General features: G+C 44.3%; 1 protein-coding gene across 1 annotated transcript in view; it reads left to right on the plus strand.

Moving 5' to 3' along the window:
* The first annotated feature begins 1,412 nt into the window (after nucleotides 1-1,412).
* Nucleotides 1,413-24,290, plus strand: part of LOC144120319 (sodium-dependent acetylcholine transporter-like) — a 134,515-nt gene continuing 111,637 nt past the window's right edge. Inside the window, exons 1-3 of the mRNA XM_077652702.1 lie at nucleotides 1,413-1,472; nucleotides 5,434-5,612; nucleotides 6,242-6,423. Coding sequence (XP_077508828.1) covers nucleotides 5,442-5,612; nucleotides 6,242-6,423 — 353 coding nt within the window. The 5' untranslated portion in view covers nucleotides 1,413-1,472; nucleotides 5,434-5,441. The remainder of the gene's footprint in view (nucleotides 1,473-5,433; nucleotides 5,613-6,241; nucleotides 6,424-24,290) is intronic.

The following is a 24,290-nucleotide window of genomic DNA, read 5'->3' on the forward strand; positions in this document are numbered from 1 at the left end:
TGTTATTTTGTCCTCGTTTTTTCTTCACTCCACTTTCTTGCCGTGCTTTTTTTTATTCTTAGCCACTTCTGTGCTCTACATGTTTTCATGATTCGGAAACCTCAAGTTTGTTTGCCTTTTGTTGTCTGCATTTTTTTTATTTTTTTACGCCTTTCTGCCTTGTGGGAAGCTGCGTTTTCTGCTAATTCACTACCTGTATTTCATACATTCCGCGTTTTCGACTGTATGCCTTGTAAAGAGCACGGACCTCGTCAAGCCACTTTGGCTTTCTGTCCGTGCCCCTAAGCATCTTAGGATGTTTGAATAAACTGATTTGATTAGATTACTAAAACGAGGTATACAGAAATACTGTATCAGCAATGCGCTATCTCAGTCTTCTGTACGTGTTCTCCGTAGAGCCCCGCGCTAGAGATTAGGAGGCTTTATGATGCTGGCTACACGGAATCGCTTGTTTGCGCTGTGGCTTAATGTATGCTTAGGAAGAAAAGAGTGAGACACGCGAGGAATGATTGCAGAAAAGTAGCTGTAATCCCATGTGTACATCAGACATCTAATAATTTGAAAAGAATCGGAAAGCGAGTAGGCGTTCAAGTTGGGTTCTCTGCACCCTTGCTTTAAAATTATCAATTTTATGCATGAAAACAAACCCGTTCGCTGCTAAGTGGAGCCCTTGCGGTATTAATCATCAAAACCGCTTCGTCAATGTCAAGAGGGTGTTGTATGTGTAATGTATGTTTTAATGTGTTATCGCATGTTGTAATGTGTAATTGCATAAAAAAGTAAATTTACAACCACATCTGATTATTTTGTGGTATATTAATGCATGGGGGTTATCGGCGAGGAAAGTCACTTGAGGTCGTGATCGATAATGACATAAAAAAGCCTTCAGTACCATTGTAAAAAAGTCTCTGCTCAGTTCTTATAGTTTAAAAACATAAAAACTTGACTTCAAGGTGATTTTCTATGTCGCAAGGATTACATGAACGTGACAACAGAAACATAATGCTTATTTTTGTAACGACAAAATTTACATTGTTGCAACCCTATGGTGTGATCCGAAACACTATAATTCCAGTAGCGTCAAAGAAGAGACCACCTGCATTGATATGACGAACAGGCACTACTGCTGAATAAGTGCTTCTAACACACTGAAAAGAAGCGAGCTATTGTACCGTTGACTGCAGAGCACTGAGTTGGGATGTGCTTCAAAATCGCTTCAATCCTGTTAGGATCAGTTTGCCCCTTAGTACTGCTGGGCACGTATGGACGAACGCTCGGGCATAAAAAAGAAAGGCTGTAGGGTTTTCTCATTTACTTTTTCTCCTTTGTTAACTTCGCAGTGTGCTTCTTCTTCCCGTATGCGGTTATCCTGCTGGCGGTTGGTGTTCCCATGGCCGCCTTCGAAATGCTGATTGGTCAGTTCCGAGGAAAGGGATGCCTTGAGATCTGGACCTGTGTCCCCGTCGGGAAGGGTGCGTACCCGCTTCTGGATATTTTTCAATTTGAGGAAAAGAAGACAGAGGAAAAGGTCTAGCCGTATAGAAACAAAGTACACACATGGAGACTAAAAATTCAAAGTATAATGTGTACTTTCTAAGGAAGTCATCGGCTTCATTTGTATATACAGTGGGTCAACACTATTCTAAGGTGACGCAAAATTTATTTCTGATCGGCCTGATAATAAAACAAAGCTCAGGGCCACTCCATCGTTATTTGTTTCCAGTTAAAAAAAATAGGTTCTACTAAGGTTTGTTTTTATTTGTGCCACATCGACGCGCTCACCAGTTGCTGAGAAAATTTCATTTAAACCTTTTTCTGCTACTTACTTAAAATACGTGACGTCTATACCGAGAAGCATTCTAAAATCACCTAAGTCAAAAGAATGACTGCGTAGCCTAGCCTCTGAGATACACACAAGGAAATCGTGTCCACGTTATAGGCCAGTTGTGGCAACACGTGTATTTAATGTTACGGTTTTCCCAGCTTATTAAGCGTCCCATTTTTACCAAAACCGGCGTCTTTGTTTCAATATTACCGCATACTATAGATGCCGGCCAGCTTCAATTTGTGCTCACTGTACATTTAAATGATCGCATTTGCCATTTGATTACCTACACGCTTTTAACCCAGACCGCATAAAGACGTCCTGAGTATGACCTCAGGATGCTCGTGTCAGGATGTTCACACGTCCTCAGGTTGTCTCTAACTGGTCATCAATCAGTCCAGCTGGGATCCATTTGTCCATTCGTTGCACATACTCAGGATGTCTAGACGATCATGTTTGGGGTCATTTTCAGTACTAATTCAAGATTTGTATCATCATCAGCCTGACTGCACCCACTGCAGGGCAAATACTTCTGCCTTGTCTCTCCAATTAACCCTCTCCGTTGCCAGCTGCGCCCAGCCTTTGCGTGCAATCTTCGTAATCTCAACCGGCCACCTAACCATTTTCCGCCCCCTGCTACTCTTGCCTTCTCTTGGAATCCACTCCGTTACCCTTAAGGACTAACGGTTATCTTGCCTTCGCATTACATGTCCTGCCCAAGCCTATTTCTTCCTCTTGATTTCGATGAGGGTGTCATTAATCCAAGTTTGTTCCGTCACCCACTCTGTGCGCTTCCGGTCTCTTAACGTTACACCTATTGTTTTTACTTTCCATGGTTCGCTGCGTTGTCGTAATCTTAGGCTGATCCCTTTTCATTAGCCTCAAAGTTTCTAGCCCGCATGTAAGTACCTGTAAGATACAGCTGCTGCACACTGGTCTTGAGCGATATTGGTAAACAGCCATTCAGGATCTGAGAGAACCTGCCATATGCGCTCCACCCCAATCTTATTGATCTAGTTGTTTCAGTCTCATGATCTGCAACAGCTGTCACTACCTGCCCTAAGTAGGCGTATTCCTTTACCACTTCCGGCCCCTCGCTGCCAATTGGAACTGCTTTTCTCTTGCTAGACTCTTCAGCATTACTTTGGTTTCTGCATGTTAATTTTTGACCCATAGGTCTGCTCTGCCTGTCTAACTTATTGATCATGATTTGCAGTTCACCTCCTGAGTGACTCAGCATGCAATGTCATCAGCGAATCGCAGATTATTTAGGCATTCTCCATTAACTCTTGTCTCCATTAGTTCCTACTTCAGGCCTCAGAATACCTCTTGTAAAAGGACGGTGAATAGCATTGGCGACATCGTGTCTGTTTGCCTGGCGCACCTCCTTATCGGAATTTCATAGCTGACTTTAGGGAATAATATGTTGGCTATGCAGTTGCTATATATATCTTCCAGTATGTTGACATAAGGCTCTTCAACACCCTGATTCCGCAATGCCCCTATGTCCGTTGAGATTTCCACCGAGTCAAATGCTTTTTCGTACAATGAAGCCTATATATAGGGGATGGTCATATTCTGCCCATTTCTCTATCACCTGACTTATAGTGTGAATATGGTATATTGAGGAATATCCTTTTAGAAACCCTGGGTGACCATTTGGTTGAATAAAGTCTAAGGTTGCCCGCACTATATTAGCGATTACCTTAGTAAATACCTTGTAGGCCACGGAAGGTAATCTGGTAGGTCTGTAATTTCTCACGTCATTGGAGTCTCCCTTCTTATTATTTAATATAATGTTTGCGTTCATCCAAGCTTCCAGTACGGTCGAGGTTATAAGCTATTGCGTACACAGGGTGGCTAGTTTTTCTAGCAAAATATCCCCACCGTCCATCAACAGATCTGCTGTAACCTGATCCTCACCATCTGCTTTTCCTCTTTCTATTGCTCCTAAGGCTGCCTCTACTTCTTCTTTCGTTACTGGGAGGATGACGCATTTATGTGCGCTACTCTCTCTCGCTGATTAATGTTCTGATTACATTATCTACTGTATAGATTTATGTAGAACTCTTCGGCCTTCAAGACCTTTCGTTTTTATGGTAGCGTTATTCAAAAATAATGTAAGCGAAAGTAACCGGACTAAGCAAAAACAGAGGGTTTACCAGGGGTCGCAGAGAGTAGCTCTCCTAAGCTGAATTGTGCTTCCTGAATAAAAGAGACGAGAGGTCCAAAAAACGAAATAGTCCAACCCCATCAGGAGCATGCGATGCATAAGAACCGGTGCAAAACCAAAAGTATCTGAAAGGATTATAGACATCTAACTTTTGGGTGTGTTTCGTTATTTGTAATGAGGTGTAAGGCATTATTGTACACGGATTACCATGTAGAATCCTCCTGCAGCCGCTAAATAATTTAAAATCGAACTTGTTTCTGGTGCCGTTTCGTTCTTGTTTTATACAGCCGACGATGACTGTGACTTTATAAAGAGGTTATAGGTCACGTGAGGCACGAAAATCAGCAATGTAATAGGTGCTCCTGCATTCGTTGTCATTCCGGCTTTTAAGGAAGGCTTCAGGACTGTAGTGAATTAAAGCGATAGCAGCGATTATATCGCAGTTTTTGGAAGCTTCATGTGACCTAAATCCACTCTGACGTCACAGCCATAGTTCGGCTGTCGAAACCGAAACCGTAACAGCATGACAGAAAAATTCGATTATAAGTTGTTTAATGGCCATAGGCGAACACCACATGGCGATTCATGCATTATAGTGTGTTCCGCATCCTTGAGAAGAAAACATGCAAAATTAAGTGTCTATACTCCTTTGAGGTATCTCCTCAAAGCATATAATTTTTAGAGCCCCAACGGTTTCCTTCATTAGATCGCTTTCGTACACACATATCGTGCACACAAAAACCGGCTGTTAGTTAATGAAAGCCGAGTGCGAGAGATAAAGCTTGTTTTATTTGAGTTCGGTTCCGCAGTACTATCCTAGGATAGGACAATTGTAGGACATTTGAAGAATTTTAACCCTCGAGCCATATACCAAAGTACAAACTGAGGACATCCTCATGAGGACATTTAGCCAACGATGCACTCAAAAGGTACTCAGAATTTGCTGTTCGGGATGACGACGTTGTCATCATTTGAGGACATCCTCAGGACGGTTGTTTTTGTCTGAGAAATCACCAAATATGAAGACATAGAGGGGTTAAGTTTTGCGAAAAACAGAGGCGAATGAATAATGACTTTCAAGTACCCTGACTTTGAAGGCTTGATCTTATTGATTTTCATCAGCAATATGTTCAAAACTATTGAGATGCAGACAAAATAGGGGAAAGCCTCCGTGGTTTTCCAGTGGGAATAGCAGACTACGCAGCCTCCTTAGACGGCTTTGTTTTGAGAACATATAGAATTTCGTACACTGCAAAAGTTGAAATTTGCATCCTGAAGTAGTCGTCCTGTATCACTTGAGATCAATCTCCAAATTTCCTTGGGCAACAGTTGTCGATGCACGCTTCCTTGGGTCAAACTAGTCTTAGAAGTAGGTCCGACAGGTTGTTTTCTCTGCGGGCGCGTAGGTGCGAGTTCATCGCTTTCTCTGGCCCAGGCATTGGCATGGCCATGCTGCTGAAGACATTCGTGATCGGCGCATACAAGGCGTTCGAGAACGCCTGCGTCTTCTTCTACTTCCTGCAGACGTTTCAGCAGGAGCTGCCTTGGAGCCATTGCTACACCTGGTGGGGCGCCTCCGACCTCAACTGCCGCGAGAGGAAGGCCAACGAGACGGTAGCCGTTAACATCTGCTCTCGGCTATTGGCGAAGTCGTTCCAAGTTTGAATTCATGTGGCTAGGGAGGACAGCGTCAATAAATTGGGGTTTTCTTTGTTTACTTTAACGAGAGCCGAAATGAGAAGCGGTGCTGTCCGCTTCTCTAATGCGATGTAGCGATTCAACAAACAAGTAGCTTTCGTATAATCAGTTTCTTTATTAGAACGAAAGAGATTTGAATGGCCTCCGATATTCCACTGATTTTCAAATTACACCTCTGATTTGAGGTTATTTATCTAAGTTAGTTGACTTATTGTTAGTGCTGAAATGGCGGCTAAGCTTTCTTCATGCTGTAATTGGAACTTGGAGAAACGCGCTCAGCAGAGCGCAAATGCTAGTCTGTAAAAAATGCTTGCCTGTAACAGATTGTTTCCAGCTGTTTCAATGTTCTTAATGTCTTAATTACTCTATACTTGATAATGCAAAAACATCAACTTTGGTACATATAGACTAGAGAGAAGTAAGCAATTAGCCCCAAAGAGAAGAATGCGAGCCAGAAGCGATACAGCTGAAGTAAGTGACAAAATGATTGACCCGAACCAAGCAAGTTGTTTGGCAGCATAACCTGTGGGTGCGCGTACGCGCAGCGTCAATGCCAGATCGCCAAGGAGAACGTGTACACCAAGACCCAGGAGGAGTATTATGACCCTGGCAAGAATGCCACCGTGTTCACCGTGTGCGGCAAGGTGGCTAAGGCAGCCTACTCAGACATCGCCAACATCACCGCCTGCTTCGATGCACGAGGATACCCCGAGAACGCATTCTTTACGTGAGTGCTCCCATGTATTACCAGTCGGGCTGACACGTGATGCGAACTACAAAGTTTGGGAGGAATTTGCCCCAAATTTCTCAACACGCCCTCCTTTCCCCGCATTTAGGGCTGCTGCCACGATCAGATCTGTAGATGCAAAACCGCCGCGGTGGCTCAATGGTTATGCTGCTCAAATGGTGATCCTAAAGGCGCAGATTAGATCCTGGTCGTGGCTGTGGCATTTCAGTGCAGATAAATGCTAGCGATCAATGTACTGTGCGATGTTAGTGCAGGTTACAGAACCCCAAGTAGGTTATCCGGAGCCCTCCACTACGGCGTCCGTCATAGCCTGAGTCAATATAGGCCGTTAAACCCCACAGACCTAGAAACCATTTAGATATTGAGGAGATGCGTTCAGATACGATCGGTATGCTTAGTTATTGTAAATAAATATTCCAGGACGCTTTCTTTTGGCAGATAAAAATTTACTGCGGTCCTTCCTTATTTCTCGGAACAGGTGAAAGTCTGCTATTATTCCTCTAACGCTTGTACTGATCACACTACAAACCAGGTTTAGGGTCCCGTTGCGTAAAACTTAGGACGCTCTGAAACGTAGCTCTATGAACTTCATTGAAGGCAGCCTCTGCCGGTAGCATTTGTGCTTGACGAGGTCTCACAAGGATAGTGCGAATGAGCAACTACGGGTCCGTTTTGTCTCCTGAACATGGAATTCTGGGAAACACTCTGAGCGAGCAGACCCAGCCTAGATGCATTCCGCGTTCCTCCGGCAATTTAGCCTGTTTTCTGCTAGTGACTGCCACCGAGTTTGCACTGGATCCTTCGCTACCTATCTAGCGACGACTGTGTAACTTTCAACCACTTCAGGCGAGAATTTTTCTCTCTACGATCAATTTTACCACGGCCACGGCCGGCCGAGGGAGCAAAACCTAACAGCTCCGCACTCTTAGGGACATTTCGGCTGCGGACCTTGCCCGCAACACAAGGATCGCGCTAGAAATGCAGCGCCGATACCACTGACCGACGCACCGGCTACGCCGCTGGCCTCCGGCCCGGCGTCTGCTGCCTATACAACTCACGCAAGCCAGCTCCCCGCCACCTGCAGAAAGACGACCACTCTCACCTGCCTACGGATGACTATAAAATCGTCCTTCGTGCTCAAGGTGCAGTCGACCTGAACACCGCCAGACTCGCCAAGCTTTCTTTAGCTATTTGCGACGTTGCACAGATCGATGGTCACGTGGCTGTCACCGCCTACCAAGTTAGAACCCACCCAAGCAACAACACCGTCACGGTCAGTACCCCGAACAATGCCCGCGCTCTCCAATATGCCAAGGCCTTAGCAATCACCCTAGACGAAACCGCCATCCTGGTCACCACGTACGCCCCAGCCCCCGATAACTAGGCATAGGGGACCATCTACAGAGCAAACAGCCACAAGTGTGACGCAGAGATGCAGGCCGAGCTCAAAGCCAGCATCCCGGACCTCCCTGTGGTCGCCGGGCACCCCATGGGCTGCACACAACACTTCGAGGTCACCATCGCCTGTGCCAAGCTACCCTACTACATGCGGTGCCTCGGCCTCACCTTCGAAGTATTTCCGACAAACGCCGCCCTGAGGCGTGCTTTAACTGCCGAAAGCTGGGCCTCAGAGCAGACGTGTGCCCCATCCAAGACAGCCAACCTGCCACCACTGTGACACTGCGCACGAGCCTTCCATGGCCAGCCAACCACTCAAACTTGCCAAGCGTCGTGCATTGTCTGCAAGGTTGGGCACCCTACAGGCAGCAGACGCTTAATATACCGCTTCACACTTACCACCCCACCCAAGTCCTCTTCACCAACCGCCGACACTGACGACGACTCAGGTGAGACAAACTCGGGACACCAGTCTCGGTCACGCGGCCATACCTGCAGTCGCCGCCAACCACTTCGGGATGAAACCTTCCTCCCACTCTACAGCGAGAGCCCCAGTGACAGCCCCTGCAGCCGCAGCCGTTCCACCTCCGCCTCACGCAGCCCCTGGGCAAGCCCTCAAGCTGAACAGGGAAACAAGACACCCAGGCATGTCGGCTAGAAAACTCCTACAACTAGCCGCCTCGTCGCCCGACTAGTAGCTGATGAAGCTTTCAGGAATGGTAAAGGAACTCCAAATCTAATTTGTTCAAGTGAACTCAAAAATTCACAGGTTAGAATCTGTGGACACAAATCCTAAGCAGCAACCGCAGCAGGTGGCCTGCCCTCATACCTGGGACGCAATTACTGATCCAAACATGAAGACCGACCACCGTATGCCTACAAAACGTCAGTCCCCTCCCTCCTCTTCTTCGACGCCAAATTTGAAGCCTGTGATGCGTGGATATCCAGATTTGAGGAAGCCCTACTCCGACTCACTCCCACTATCGGCCGCCTCGTAGAGAGCTGCGCTACTATGGAAGAGAACATTCAAGCCCTTACGACACGGATCGACACCATCATGATTCTCTTAAAGCCCACCACTTCTCCGATTTTTGCAAGCCCTCCCAATTTCCCTAGCTAGCAACCTGTCAATTATTGTCGCCTCGTCGGAAAGTGCAGGAGCCCGCCCGTGCAGGCGGAATTTTGAAATCACCGGTCGCGCTTTCGCAGTGGCCCGAACCGTACGGCAAACGCGGCGGCTAATTCTCTCTTCATGGTCTGGCAATAGAACTGCAGTCGCTTGAAGGCAAAGCGGTGGACCTTGGGGCACACCCTGCAGGCCCTGCGACACAGCCCTCACATAATCGCACTCCAAGAAACATACACGGACACCAAACTTGCAACCACACACTTGAAAACTTGCGCCCCCTACAACAAACAAAATCCTCAAGCCGAAAATACATCACCATACTTCTCAATCGAAATTTAACGGGCAAACAAGTGGACCTAAGCTAGACCGAAGTTTCGCACAGCTTCGTGCAGATCCTCTTGAACACCAGATCACATGTCCCTATTCATATCCTAAATGTCTACAGCCTCCAGAGTGATAAGAGCACACGTCTAGCTACCCTTGTCCTTAAGGCCTGCATGGCCGCACGCTCAGGAATGCTTCTCATGCCTAACGAATCTAACGCGCTGCATGTGGAGTGGGGCTATCCCCACAAAACACCCGGCCGTAAGGCAGCCAAAGTGTAGAAGACCGCCCAGACATTGGGACTTACACTACTTCTCGACCCCGACAGACCCACCTGCATCGGACACTGCGTCACAAGAGACATCTGTCTTGACTTGACTTTCGCTCGAAACATCGGGCACGCTCGCTTGGGGAACCTCGGCATGAACATAGGAAGCAACCACTAAGCACGACATTCACAACCACACATAGACAGGCTCCTCGCCACACTGGAGCACACCAAATGGGGCGCGTTCAGATACGTACGTACGTACTAAACGCGCAGCCATCTCCATTGAAGGCGTGGACGCCTGGACAAGCCTCATGACTCCAGGATGCCGAAAATGACACCTCAACTGCCACACAGACCGACGCTGGCCCCACAGCTAACTCCAAACTCATCCATATGTTGCGGGAAGCACAGCGCAGCCTTCATGCTCGCTGTATCCGATGCAAACACAACCGCCCTCTCAAGCTTCGTTTCGCTCGCCTTGAGCGAGAAATCAAAATTTACGTCACCAAGCTAGCCGCGAAAAATGGCCTCAAACATGTGACCACGAGAACAAACAGTTTGGCTGTAAAAACTCAGAGTTTATATTTAAACGTCTCCTCGATCTGAGTTATACTAAAGCCATATAACACAGGAAGCTCACCTGAGTAGCATATGCCCTTCAGTGCACAAAAGAGGGTCTGCTCGACGCCCTGACAGACAAGTACGTTAACACCTAGAGCGAAATACCCATTCCCGCGGTCTACACGGTACTTCCAGACTCCTAAATGGACACGGACATCACAACATCCAAAGTCCGTGATGCCTCAATCACATCAAGACCACTGCAGCTGCTGGTGACGGTCATATAACCAACAAACAAAAAGCATGCGAAAATGACATTCGATCTTTCCTAAACCGGGCAAAAAAGTTGAGCTGGGCAATCTCCCACCCATCTCCTTGACATCTTGCCTCAGTAAGGTCATGGAGCACGTCATCCTCAACAGGCTTCAAACCCAAACACACAAAGAAGACTTCCTCCCGCCAACTATGATCGCGTTCACAGCCGGGCTCTCCACTCAAGACATATGGGAAATACAGCACGACATACTCAAGCCAGGCCCCATCCGAGGCACACGGACTATTTTTATCCTCGACGTCAGGAAGGCAAGCAGCTAAACGGGTGAGTTGGTGGCAGATACTGAAAGGCACGCAGCGCAAGTACGAAGACCGGAGCCGAAGAAAAACAGAATGAGCGCTGTCCTGGCATCGGAATGGTGGCATCAAAGTCGATTCTTCAAACACCACCTCCGTGTCGCTTGTGAACTGAGCGGAGACCATCACGGCCACCTACGTATGTTCCGGGACTAGTGTGCAACTTCTGACAACTATAGGGAGTTCCTTTGGGCCACGGTGAGACCAAAACTATCAAAAAGGAAGCGGGCACATCGCAGCGGTCAGGGAAAGTATCTTCCTGGGTGAAACGCCAATTCCAGAGAGGCAGAACAGCTTGCTACAAAAGGGACCGAAGTTCTGCGTGTAGCCGCATCTGCGAAAAGAGGAAACGGTGGCTCTCGCCCGGCCGATTTCTCGTCTTGCACAGGACGTTTACAAACCGAGAGGCGTTTAGGAGTGTACTGCGGTTATGTCAGGAATAAAGACTGAAAAATATAGACTGGGATATGGTTATCTGGTTAATTAAGTGCATTCGAACAATTTGAGGCTACTGAGATCTTATAAAGAAGAATGTTTTCTGACCCTTTCCAAAAAAAAAATTTTTTTGAAGGCGATGAAGGCAGTGCAGAAAAACTTGGTCCCTGTTTTGACAAAACTAGGAAAGGTAAACGCCAGAGCTCTGCGCATGCTGGAGAGTTTGACCCTGGACTGGCTCAAATCAGGTGTCAATAAGGCGAAAGGCCTTAGTTTAATTTTTTTTTCTTCTCAGCAAAGCCGCACAAAGAAGGCATATTGTTTCGAGCTATTGTGACGGAGAAGAGCACTTGGGAATATGAAATTTCAGAGTATTTCCAGATACACTTGAGTTCCTTGGCTATTAATGAGCCATTCAGAGTTCGGAACTCTAAGGGTGTCGTAAATTTTCTTCGGCATAAAAACCCGGGACCATATACGGTTTTCAGTGTTGCCGTGGTCAATTTCTTCTATTCGCTCCCTCACAATGAATTCATGAAGGCTGTTTCGAAATGTGTAACACTAGGTAATGATGAACAGTTAATTAGACGTTGTGGCATTTCTGTAGCTAGCTTTCTTGAGCTGCTGTCTTTTTATTTGAAGTCCATATTTGTTGAATGGGAAATGTTAACTGTATACCCAGCAAGCGAATGTTTGCATTGGATCTCGAGTGGCACCAGTGATAAGTGATATTTTTTGTCTTTTGTTGATCGTGGTATTCAAGAAGCTATGCCAGGAATGGCATCACAAATGTTTCGTTATATTGATGACTCATTAATTTTTATTGATAAAAGTAACTTTTCTAGGCGCATGATTGGTGTACTAGAAGTATATAAAGAATATGCTCTAGGTCTTGAGTTCACCACTGAGGTCATGGTTGATAGCAAGCTACAGTTTTTATATCTGATTTCGAAAGTTGAGACAGGCCATATCTGTCGGGAATATCTTCGAAGAGTGGAAATACCGTTGTTAAATTATAAATCTCATCATCCCAAAACAGTCAAAACAGGAATTGTGTTCTCATCTCTGTTGTCTCTTACAAAAATCTTGTATTCATATGACAACCAAAAGCTTCAATGAGCAAATTAAAAGACTCAAGGAAGGTGGTACCCAGAGTGATGTTGTGTTATTTGGATGTAATAAGACAGAAAAAGAGCTGAGAAAGTCAGTTCTGTTACCTAGTCTAGTCAAAAAGAAGGAAAGAAATAAAATAAGTTTGCCATTCTGCCTTCTGTACACTGTCTGTTACATAATCTTCAAAATGTGGCAAAAAGGTATGACGTAGTGGTTGTTTTCTCTGCGCCCAAGAAACTTAAAAGGGCTTCTGCAATTCTGGAAAGAAAGGCCGAGCAACTAAAAGAATCTGACATAACCTGTGGGGTTAGGAACGAAACAAAGTATGTGCCATGCGCAGAAGCGGTAGTTTACAAAATCCCAATATGATGCGGAGAAGTGTATATCGGGCAAACTGGGCGATGCATTAATACATGTTTGAAAGGGCATGCAAATAATTTGGATGCTAACAAGTCTACTAATCTTGTTGACCACGTCCGTGACTGAAAATTTTGTTTTCCTTTCTTGCACTATTGTGACATCCTGTACAAGCACCCGTCTCGTTTGACACGTGAGATTATGGAAGCCTACCACATGAGGAAGAAAACAAGGTTGGGCTTCATTAAGCCATCTATTTTACTGCATTATAGTTAGACTGCATGCCTGGATGCCACATAACAACACGGGTTTTTGTTTGTGTACTTCTTGATAGGTTGGTCACTTTTTCCTAATGTTGTGTTGCTTTCTTCGAATAATCTTTCAGTTGTGAACAGCGCTCGTTCTGTTTTTCTTCTGCTCCGGTCTTCGTAGTTGCAGTGTTTGCCTTTCAGTTAGCAAGGCGTTTGACAACGTATCACACGCCTCCATTTTGACAAATCTCGCCGAAATGCATCTAGGCACTGGTACCTACAATTATATCGCAGACTTGCTACGCAACCGAACCGCAGAACTCCACTCTTGAGAACTCAGCAGGGATATCATCACACTAGGCACCAGAGGAACCCCACAAGACGAGGCCCTCCCCCTTTCTTCTTTAACGTCACCATAAGGGGTCTTCCTTCTTTTCAACGCCCTCACATAAAACACTCCCTATACTGAGACTGGGGAGCGCTAGATTCTAGACAAGGGAACACCACGAAGGACCACCACGAGACACGAGCGCAAACTTTCAACTGATTTCAATTGATTTTCTACATGGCGCATATATATACGTATCTAATCATGGGACACACAAACATAAAAGCGTTAAAACCAGCCGAGATAGGTAAGCAATCGTAAACCATGCGAGATACAAAATATCCTCGCAAGTCATGAAATCCATCTAGTGAGAAACAAAACGTGACATTTGCTGGCCTAACGGTCTTTTAGTTTGTTTCTGAGGGTTCAGTTTGGAATTATTATTACGCATTCTGAGGCGTTCTCAGCTACATTTACCGCGACAGCTTTCTAGCGCAGATTTGCAAGGCCTAATGGACTCATTCCAACCGCTCTAATTGTGCTTGTTTTGCTCTAAATTATCAGAATGCACCACCAAACGTTCCTTAAGATTTTCCGACCAGTTAAACGATGTTTTAAGTGACAAAGTTGTGATTTACACGATATGCACAGTTCCTCCCTAGTGACTTCAATTTGTTATGCATATTGGGTGTTTATTAAGATGTGTGTAATAGTTAGCACTGAATTGGTGGAAGTACTTTCTATGTAGTTTGTATACTTTTTACCACAATTTGGTTTGGTTTTGTAGTGGTTAACGTCCCAAAGCGACTCAGGCTATGAGGAACGCCGTAGTGGAGGGCTCGAATAGTTTACACCCCTGGGGTTAAGGTTCGGTGACGTCACACAATTCACAGCCCTCTAGCATTTCACTTGCATCGACAATGCGACATTCACGGCAGTGATGGTATCTTCGCATTTCTGGTCAACAGCCGAGTAGCATAACCACTCAGCAACCGCAGCGGCTTTTAGTTAGTGCTGCATTTTTCATGTATTTTCTAATTGCCATTGATGAACAATTCGACCTGTAAGCGCATGTACGTGTCGCTTGTGAAATACTCTCGCACGAAGGGCCTTAGGATAATTGTGAAACAAGTAAGAAAATAAACAAAACTGAAAATTACCTACTCGCACCCTATACTAGTTCTTAAAAGCGCCTCAGGCGAGAGCGAATTTTCGTCATCATCATCAGCCAGACAACGCCCACTGCAGGGCAAAGGCCTCTCTCATGTATCTCCAGTTAACCCTGTGCTTTGTCACCTGCGGCCATCATATCCCCGCAAACTTGTTAATATCATCCACCCGCTAACTTTTTGGGCTCCCTGCTGCGCTTGCATTCCCTTAAAATTCACTTCGTTACCGTTACGGACCATCAATTGTCTTGCCTTCGCGTTACACGCCCTGACCACGCCCATTTCTTCTTGCTGGTTTGAACCAGTATGTCATTAACCCGCGCTTGTTCCATCATCCACTCTACCCGCTTCCGGTCTCTTAACAGTGCACGTATCAATTTCCTTTCCTTACTCGCTTCTTTCTCCTTAAGGGGAACCTTTTTCGTTATCCTCCACGTTTCTACCTCATAGTTGAGTAGCGGTAAGATGCAGCTGATACGTACACTTCTCTTGAGGGATCATGTCCAACATTCTCGGGAAAAAAGTCTTAAGATTTAAGAGTTTTAAAATGCTGTTATGAAACCTTGAATCTAATCGTTCATTCTTCTGATGTGCAACAAATTTTTAACACATTTGCATCAATCGTATCGAACAGTTAAGACTGCCGTAAAAATCTAATTTGGAAGGATTTTGACAATAGCAGTAATGTTTTATAGCAAAAAAACTCGCCTGCCGTCATGCGGATTGTTATATTGAAATCTTACATTCTATGAAAAAATGGCGTTCTTAAACTGCTCCCGCTCAAAAATGCTTTGTCCAGACTTGTTGAGTATGACTAATAAATTGACATTCATATTCTGAGAGAACCTTACAAATGCTGTCCGCCCATTCTTAGTTTTCTAGTTAAATTCACTCTCGTATTCCTGACCAGTTGTTACTACCTTGACTTAGTACGTGTATTCCTTTACCATTTCCAGTACCTCGCTACTAACCGTAAACTCCTGTGACCTTCTAAAACTGTTGAACATTACTTTGGTTTGTGCACATTAATTTTTATACCGAACGTTCTGCTTTGCCTGGCTAAATCATTGATCATGCTTTGCAGTACATGTCCTGAGCGCATTTTGTGTGAATTTATGGAAAATTTTCAGTCTTATGCAGAAAGTACCGCAACCAACCAGAACTCGTCCAAGTTAAGCTAACATGGTTGATTTTGTCCTAAGAACTTCCCCCTACCCTCTACCACTAGACGAGATTGTTATCTAGGCATGAGTGACGACTGCATTATTCACTTGACGTTGGAATGTAAACGCCTTCCAAGAAGTGCCCATATTGATCTGTCGAATACTACTGTAAAGACCATTATGTTACAATTAACCAAGAGCTTGAACTCTTTGCTGATACATATATGGCCAACTTATTCTACTGTGTAGCAAAAAATTCAAGTTTTATTCAAAACCAAGATTATGGCGTAAAGAAGCAATTTTGTGTCATTGCATCTGTCGAATACTACTGTAATGACCATTATGCTACAATTTATCAAGAGCTTGAACTCTTTGCTGATGCATATATGGCCAATTTATTCTGCTGTGTAGCAAAAAATTTAAGTTTTATTCAAAAACAAGTTTATGGCGTAAGGAAGCAATTTTGTGTCATTGTATCTGATTTCGAACAACAATGCAATCCTTGCTTTACTAAATCTTAGCAAAGGCTTCTTAAAAGAGAAAACTTTCAATGGACACTTAAGCTCCGCGTTAACTTATATGAGTCAGTTTTAGGCACAGATGTTTAAAACAAAGAAAATTCAATTTTCCAAATTTTGCTTATCCAAACTGCCAATTCTGAATGGACTGCAAAAAAATCGTTTATAATTAAACGTTATAAATGGTAGAGCCTCAGTTTAAAGCTTTGGGAATCATAACAAAGTTTTTCATCCCAATTGTGCTAACATTTACACTAATTTCTTTTTGCCGCCTATGTATTCTTTTTTATATTTAATAACTAAAACGCTCGCAGAAGCCAAGCAACATTTTTGGAACACATTGCATAGATATGTAGAGATACTAGCACTGAAGTTTGGTTTGTATAGTGGCGTATATCATTTGAGCACTGGTAACAGAGTTGGGCTAGACGTCTTGAAGCACACTTTTAACAAACCTTGCCCATGCACACAGAGAGCTATCCTGACAGGTGACCAAAGCATATCTGGAAATCTCTCAGTCTACTGAACCTGTAAAAATATTTCAAAAGTTAGCTCCTTCATGAGCGAAGCCCAAGTAAAGCAAGATAAGTGGCAGGAGAGATATAATAATGGTAGAATTTAAGCATTTGGTACATTGGTTTATGACATTGTGATTATTCCCCATCTTTCTCGTTTTTCTCGAAACTCACTTTGTTCTTTTTTCTTACGCGAGTGTTCATAACAGTAACGGTATATAAGATTTGTTACAACCAACGTTATTTCGCATATTATGATCATCTGTGCAATGAACCACAATGACTTAAATCATGCAAATTGTTCTCTAACTTCTTGTATTCAGAAAAGATACCTATGCGAAAACGATTGCTTTTAGTCATTGGCGAACCACAATGACTAAAATCATGCAAATTGGTTTCTAACTGCTTCTTTTATTCTGAAAAGATACCTATGCGAGAATGATTGCTTTTGGTCATTTCACCGTTGCCAAATGACAATGATTGGCATCATAATTATTTGGTTCATTGCAAAACGCCGGTCTTTGTGTACTGCAGCAAAAAGAATTAGATCCGCGATGAACTAAGTTGAAAATAAGACTGCTGGCGTCAGGTGCAAATTTAGTGTTTTCACAAATAAAAACAAGCTTTTTCTTCCCTTTTAACACCTAGTTTACTTTGTTGTATTATTTTTTTTTTTACACAAATGTCCTCATCTTGAGGGTACAACGCACTAGCAAAAGTGGGTCCCTTAAGCTTTCGGGAGTCCTCTTTTCCTATGAAGTCTCCGACACTGTTTACTGTTCTTTTTAGTATTTTATTTTAGTTTTGAGTTTTATTTAGCACAAGAAACACATGGCTTCCCATTAATCAAGTCGAATGAGCATATGTCAGTGGCGGAGGTGTAGTACTCCCGGCTCTAGACTGAAAGGGCAGTGGCTCCAATCCCTGTTCGATCATATTTCTGTTCAACTTAATTGCTTTTTTTTTCTTCAGAGGCACTGCGTAATGGCGGTAGAATGACATCACGACCCTGTATAAAAATAAAGAATTTTATGGTGACCTTAACGCTATTGTACTGCGTGATTGTTGCAGTGTGTTTGAAATACCCGGGAGAGGTCATGTGGTTTTGGCGTCACTAGCCTCTTGAATAATCTTGAAACGCCAAAATGCCGGTTTCTGCGCAACACGGGACACTTAACTCTGTCGCGTTAAAAGGCCATTCCGCCAAGGCAAGTAAGCCACCAGCCCTATACATGGCTTCCATATCGCAACGTCCTTTCAAAGTATCGCACTGCACTTAGCGGAGCTCTGAAACGCCTTCAGAGGAGGGCACATCAACTCGCCGAATCAGTGCATTTTGTTGTCATGAACACCTGCGACTAATAGTTCACTTCCACACGCAGCAGACAACCCACGATCATGCGCAAAATTTGCCGCAGCCTCTCCGCCGACTTTTTCATACTCGCACCCTTCTCCGTCGCACCGCCCTTGCCTATACCAGTTCAGAGATGACTATTGGTTAGATTCTCTCAGGCGTCTGGCTGCTACCATGGCCGCGGCCGATTCGCGGCGTAGCTCCGGTGGGTAAGGAAGCTCCGCCCCCGACGGTGGCGCCGACCTTTCAGCGTGCAAAAAGTGACGAAAGGAGAGGGGAAGACGCGAAGGCGCTTAAGCTCAAATTTTGACTATAGGTGCTTCAGCTTCTACAAAGCACACCGAAAAAGTTCTTGTTGGAGGGCATTCGTGAAACGGTGTTTTTGAATATTACAGGAATACCTGAACTTTATTACAGCTCCTTAAAGAGCCACTTTAAACACGCGAGGAAATCAGTTTTCATCGTACAGTTCCTTTGATTCTATCCGAAAACTATTCCAGGATCTGATCAGTTGTTAAACCACCTAATAAACGCCATTTCCAAACCATAATACCGAACAATAAATCTACTGAATAATGACCTTTGCGATGTACTCAGCTATACCTTTGTAAAAACTTTGCGAATGCCACTGCTGCTTTGAAGCCGCCGCGGTGGCTGAGTTGTTATGGCGCTCGGCTGCTGGCCCGAAAGACGCGGGTTCGATCCCGGCCGCAGCGGTCGAATTTCGATGGAGGCGAAATTCTAGAGGCCCGTGTGCTGTGCGATGTCAGTGCACGTTAAAGAACCCCAGGTGGTCGAAATTTCCACAGCCCTTCACTACGGCGTCTCTCATAGCCTGAGTAGCTCTGGGACGTTAAACCCACATAAACCAAACCAAGCCACTGCTGCTTTAATTGCTCAAGTGCGCACATTCCTTCCAATAGATCATGTCGTGATAAGTTAGGGGCGAAGAATGAAGTCAATCCGAGGAATAAGGTTTCTGTCGGTTGTGGTGTTGATGAAGTTAAACACGGGCATTTCAAAAACCCGGAAGTTAGTCGTCAGTCGTTTTGGCCCATCTTTTTTCACCATCCCTGCTGCTGAATTGGAAGGGGGGAGGTGGTTGCAGTTTTCAAATCCGGAAGCGCTAATTCAGCCCTTGATAACAAAGTAATCGCATTAGCGAACATACGCGTAAATTATTTGACCACAGATTATATTCTAATGTCATAAGCTTCCACGAATAAAACTCGTGATTTTATATCGAACAGCACGGCTTTCGCGAAGGGTATTTAGGTGAAACGCAACTATATATTTTTTGCTAACAACATAGCCTCCTTCAGTGATCATGAATAGGTAATCAGTTGCATATTCCGCGACATTGCGAAAACTTTAATAGAACTACACCTATAATCCGCTGCCTCAAAATCAAGCAGTTCAAACATATACCTCTGCTTCATACAATGGATTAAGTGCTTGCACGCTAACCACTGTCAATTTTTGATAGCTAATGATCACGTATCCTGTGATCGTCCTGTAAAATCCGGTGTTCCGGAAGGCTGTTTTAGCCCCGTTATTTTTTATTGTATACATAAATGACCTTAATGTATTTGCACATCTATAAAGCTCTTCGCCGATTGTCCTTTTCCACACCGTGAAAGGACATATTGACATGACACCCAATTCATAGAGTGTGACCATGACTCAGTCCAAAAAAAATTGCTTTTGAATTGCAGTGCTTTGAGAGACAACGTTTGACAATCTGACGCCGTTGAAATACTCGTCATCTACACACCATAACAGAACCAGAGGCATGTGTTGAAAATGCCGCTCCCGTTAAATATCTCGGTGTTCGTTAAACAATTTTTCATGCCATGTTCGCGTAAAATACGCCACAGATAATTCTCATTGCACTCTAAATACCTTGTAACGCACACCATGCAAATATTGTACAAATCATTAATTCGACCTATGCAACAATACGCCTCCATAATGTGGAATCGAGCTCATCATACACTAATCAATGACACCGAAGCAGTTGAACATCCATCGGTGCGGCTTATTCTGTCTAATTGAGACCGCACTGGAAGTGTTTCCTTAATAATTACTCAACTTTGTCTACAAAGCTTACACCTGCGAAGAAAACTGGCCCATTTCTGTCTCGTTGATAATATGTACTTAAGTAACGCCATGCTAAAAGCGAATTATTGTATAACTCGCTTACCTACCAGCATTTGTCGGTTACAAACATAAAGTTCACACTCCATTCTGCTGCACAACCCTCTTTTCTGACTCATTTTTTTACCACTAGTGTCACAGAATGGAACCACATTTCCCGCTCAACTGAATATATTCAGGATCGTATAACCTTCAAAGCCACATGACAAACTTCCTGTCTGTATGACTGAAACTGTTTTGCTTTTTGTTTTTACTTGAACTTATTTTCGAGTGCCCTGCGGTATATCTTCATCGTATACATGTTCTTTCCTTTCGTCTGCTTCTTTTGCATCTTCCGATTATGTTTTCGTCCAATACCAGTGCCCAAAGCTTCCTTAACAAATCCTGGGAATTGCGGTCCAATATATTGTGAGCAGGAATTTCCCAGTTTTCCTGTCGGCTGAGGACAGTAACCTGAAAAGGCGGTCTCCAGAACGTTAAATGCGTGGTCAACAGATGACCAGCTGCCGCAAAATGTACGCTCTGTAAATGTTCTGTACGCTGCAGTGCGAGGTTGGAATGGAATGGCCGCCGCCCTGGCTCAGTGGTTTTGGCGCTCGGCTGCTGGCCATAAAGACGCGGGTTCGATCCCGGCCATGGTGGTCAAATTATGATGGAGGCGAAATGCTAGAGGCCCATGTACCGTGCGATGTCAGTGCACGTTAAGAACCCCAGGCGGTCGACATTTCCGGAGCCCATCACTACGACGTCCCTCACAGCCTGAGTCGCTCTGGGACGTTAAACCCCCATAAACAATACCAAAGAAGCGAGGAATAAATTTTACAATTAGAGGATAAGGTTTGTTTTTATGGTTTATGGGGGATTTAACGTCCCAAAGCGAATCAGGCTATGAGGGACGCCGTAGTGAAGGGCTCCGGAAATTTCGACCACCCGGGGTTCTTTTACGTGCACTGACATCGCACAGCACACGGGCCTCTAGAATTTCGCCTCCATCGAAATTCGACCGCCGCGGCCGCGATCGAACCCGCGTCTTTCGGGCCGGCAGCCGAGCGCCATAACCACTCAGCCACCGCGGCGGCTTTTGTGGATAAGGCTTGACTGGTCAAAGCTAGACTGCTTCGAGCTCCCTTCCCCTCTCTCTTTTTCATTAATATTTTTGTCCTTTTAGACAGGAAGAATTCTAAGGGGTGCTCGTACGGTGGAGGGGATGCGGAACTTTTTTTATTTATTTAGGCATATACCTACATCGCCCATAGGGCATTATTGTAGGGGGATTTTAAACATAGTAATATACAAAAGTCACGGACAAAAACAGAATACCAAACACAACAAGAACAAATAATACAGAATACAGTAACTAATATAACGAAACTCATTGAAAACATGCATCAAGCAGAGCTGAGGAAAACATTGTAGAAGGAATAGTGACAATTCTTTCAGGCAGACGATTCCATTAGTTTATCGTGAAAGGGAAAATAAGTTGTAGAGTAGAGTATAATGTGGAGCCTTCAGGTAAACAGTTTCGTCTAATCCGGTGTGTAAAAACTTCAATCTGAAGAATTTTCTCCTTTGGGACAGGGGCTGCAATCTAAGCTCGGTTTTAATGTTTGTTATGCTGGAGGCAAAGTCATAATTGTTAGTGACGAAACGTGCAGCGCGATTCGGAATCCATTCTAGTTTGTTAATCAAGTTATGCTTATGTGGGTCCCACATTGTGCATGCATATTCCAAGTAGGCCGTATGTCAGTGAGATAGAACGCTTCTTTGAGCGTCAGGGGTTCAACTTTAATGTTTCGTTTAACGAAATTCAATACAGCGCTAGCTTTCTTAGCCAAGTAGTCCACATGCTTGCTCTATGAACAGTTATACGAGAAGTATACGCCTAGATATTTGAAATTATCGTCATGGTTAAGGGAGCTGCAATTAATGTGGTATTGAGAGGAGACGGGCGGTCGTTTTCGAGTGAACTGCATCTAATAACACTTCTATACTGAGGCGTATTTTCCACATATTACACCTTGATTCTATGTACAAATGTTAGCGCAAGATAAGACATTCACAAGAAATGTGGACAAGACAACGCGCTACTGACCACTGATTTTTATTGAAAGAAACATATAATATATAGGCTCACCGTGACACCACCTATCAGCAGCAGCAAACGTCAGAAAGATGATCAGGGTCATAACAGCGATAAAAGGCACACTAAAACATGACTCAGTTAAAAACGATAAGATCGGAGAAAGAACATTAAAAGGCATGACACGTGGTGTAAAGGGCCAAAGAAACATGACTGAATGGGATCTGAAACCATGAAGACAAAACCAAGACGCATTAAAACTGTAAAACACCGGAAAAAAGCACGTGAGACAAGAAAACCATCTAAAAGGCCTAGTGCACTGAACCCTTAAGATTACACTGGGAAAAAACCACAGCACCTGTACTCGTGTACGTATCAGAAAAACTTTGCTAAAAAAGCTTCCTCGGTTTTGTACAAGAATATAGAAGCATCACTAACGGCACTCAGACCCGTTTTCCTAATTAAAAAGGTACTGTGCGATGTCAGTGCACGTTAAAGAACCCCAGGTGATCGAAATTTCCGGAGCCCTTCACTACGGCGTCCATCATAGCCTGAGCCGCTTTGGGAAGTTAAACCACCATAAATCTAAACAAAAACCAAATTAAAAAGGCTTGCTTTAATTCGCGGGACACTCGATCACGGCCTCTACCTAAAACTACAGTTCTTTCAAGAATGGGCCCGCAGGTGCGTTGGTCACAATCCTTACAGTGAAGAGGCAGATTAGAACCTGTTCCCGTCCCCATGGAAAGCTCATGCCCCCTCAACCTTTCATTTAAGCAGCGCCCCGTCTGTCCAATATACACTTTTCCACATGCGAGTGGGATCTGATAAACAAATCCTTCATTGCATTCTACGTACCTGCGGGCATGTCTGGTTCCGCAGGTTTTTTCTCTTCTTTTTTTCTGAGTTTACACGAGGACATAATGACGTCAGCTTACAGGGAGCAGAGAATACAATTCTCTGCTCCTCTGTATTCTCTGGTCTCTGTAAGCTGACCTCATTATGTCCTCGCGTAAACACAGAAATTCATAATGGAGACAGGTTTCGCAGCATGAATAAATCGCACACGAAGATAAGGAACAAACAAGACAGAACTGTGCTGCACTTCCAACTGATTTTATTTGAAAAAGCTCGACATTTAAATACTTTCAGTTATCATGAGGTAAAACCTAATCACAATCATCCAAAAAGCCATTTCATTCTCCAGCAGTGACAGTGAAGGCGTGCTGACGCAATTGTCACCGGCTTTCCTAATAAAAAGGCTTCGATAATTTCACGCTGAAGCTTGTCCCTGGCGTGACCCAGAAACTGCGCCTTCTTAAACATAGGTTTGCATTTGCACGGCCGGCAGTGTACGGGAAGATGGCCGCTGATACCATCCTTTACTAGACTGAAGTGTTCTAGCGCTCTTTCATTAAAACAACGCCCTGTTTGGCCAATTTACACTTTTTTACGCGTAAGAGGAATGCTATAAACGACCTTCGTTACACATTTTGTGAACTTTGTGACGTGCCTAATACTGCACGGCGCCTTCTTCTTTCTCGTTATTATTGGGCAAATTTTTGACAGCTTGCATGGTGCGGAAAATACAACGTTAGCGTTGTATCGGCTGGCGATCTTCTTCAGATTGTGAGATATTTTATGCAGGTACGGTATTACCTTAGTTTTATTCTGTTTCTTTCGTTTATCATCCATTCCTTTACTCCTCTTTCTTTTCTGCATTAGGCTCTCACAAACAGCTGAAATACCATCATCAGGGAAGCCGGACATGCGTAGCCGCTCGACTTGCTGATTGACACTATCGGTCATTGATGCGGGCAGGTTTTTTCTAGGACAGCATTGATGCAGTTCATGGCTATTCCGCGTTTAATTATCTTTGAATTAGCGCTGTTAAAAGGGAGAAGGGGAGTTTTGTGACCTAGGGTTATATTTCCAACATATTTGGTTCGTTCTGAAAGTAATTACGAGGTCTAAAAACTGTATGTTGTGAGCGCAGGGAATGATCGCATTTATACCCAAAAGGCTGGCATTTGAATAGGTTCTTCAGTAGCTCCCATACTTTGTGACATCTATCTTTGTTTTGTTGATAAGCG

This window comes from Amblyomma americanum, chromosome 2 (genome assembly GCF_052857255.1).
Source record: "Amblyomma americanum isolate KBUSLIRL-KWMA chromosome 2, ASM5285725v1, whole genome shotgun sequence".
Taxonomy (NCBI): Eukaryota; Metazoa; Arthropoda; class Arachnida; order Ixodida; family Ixodidae; genus Amblyomma; species Amblyomma americanum.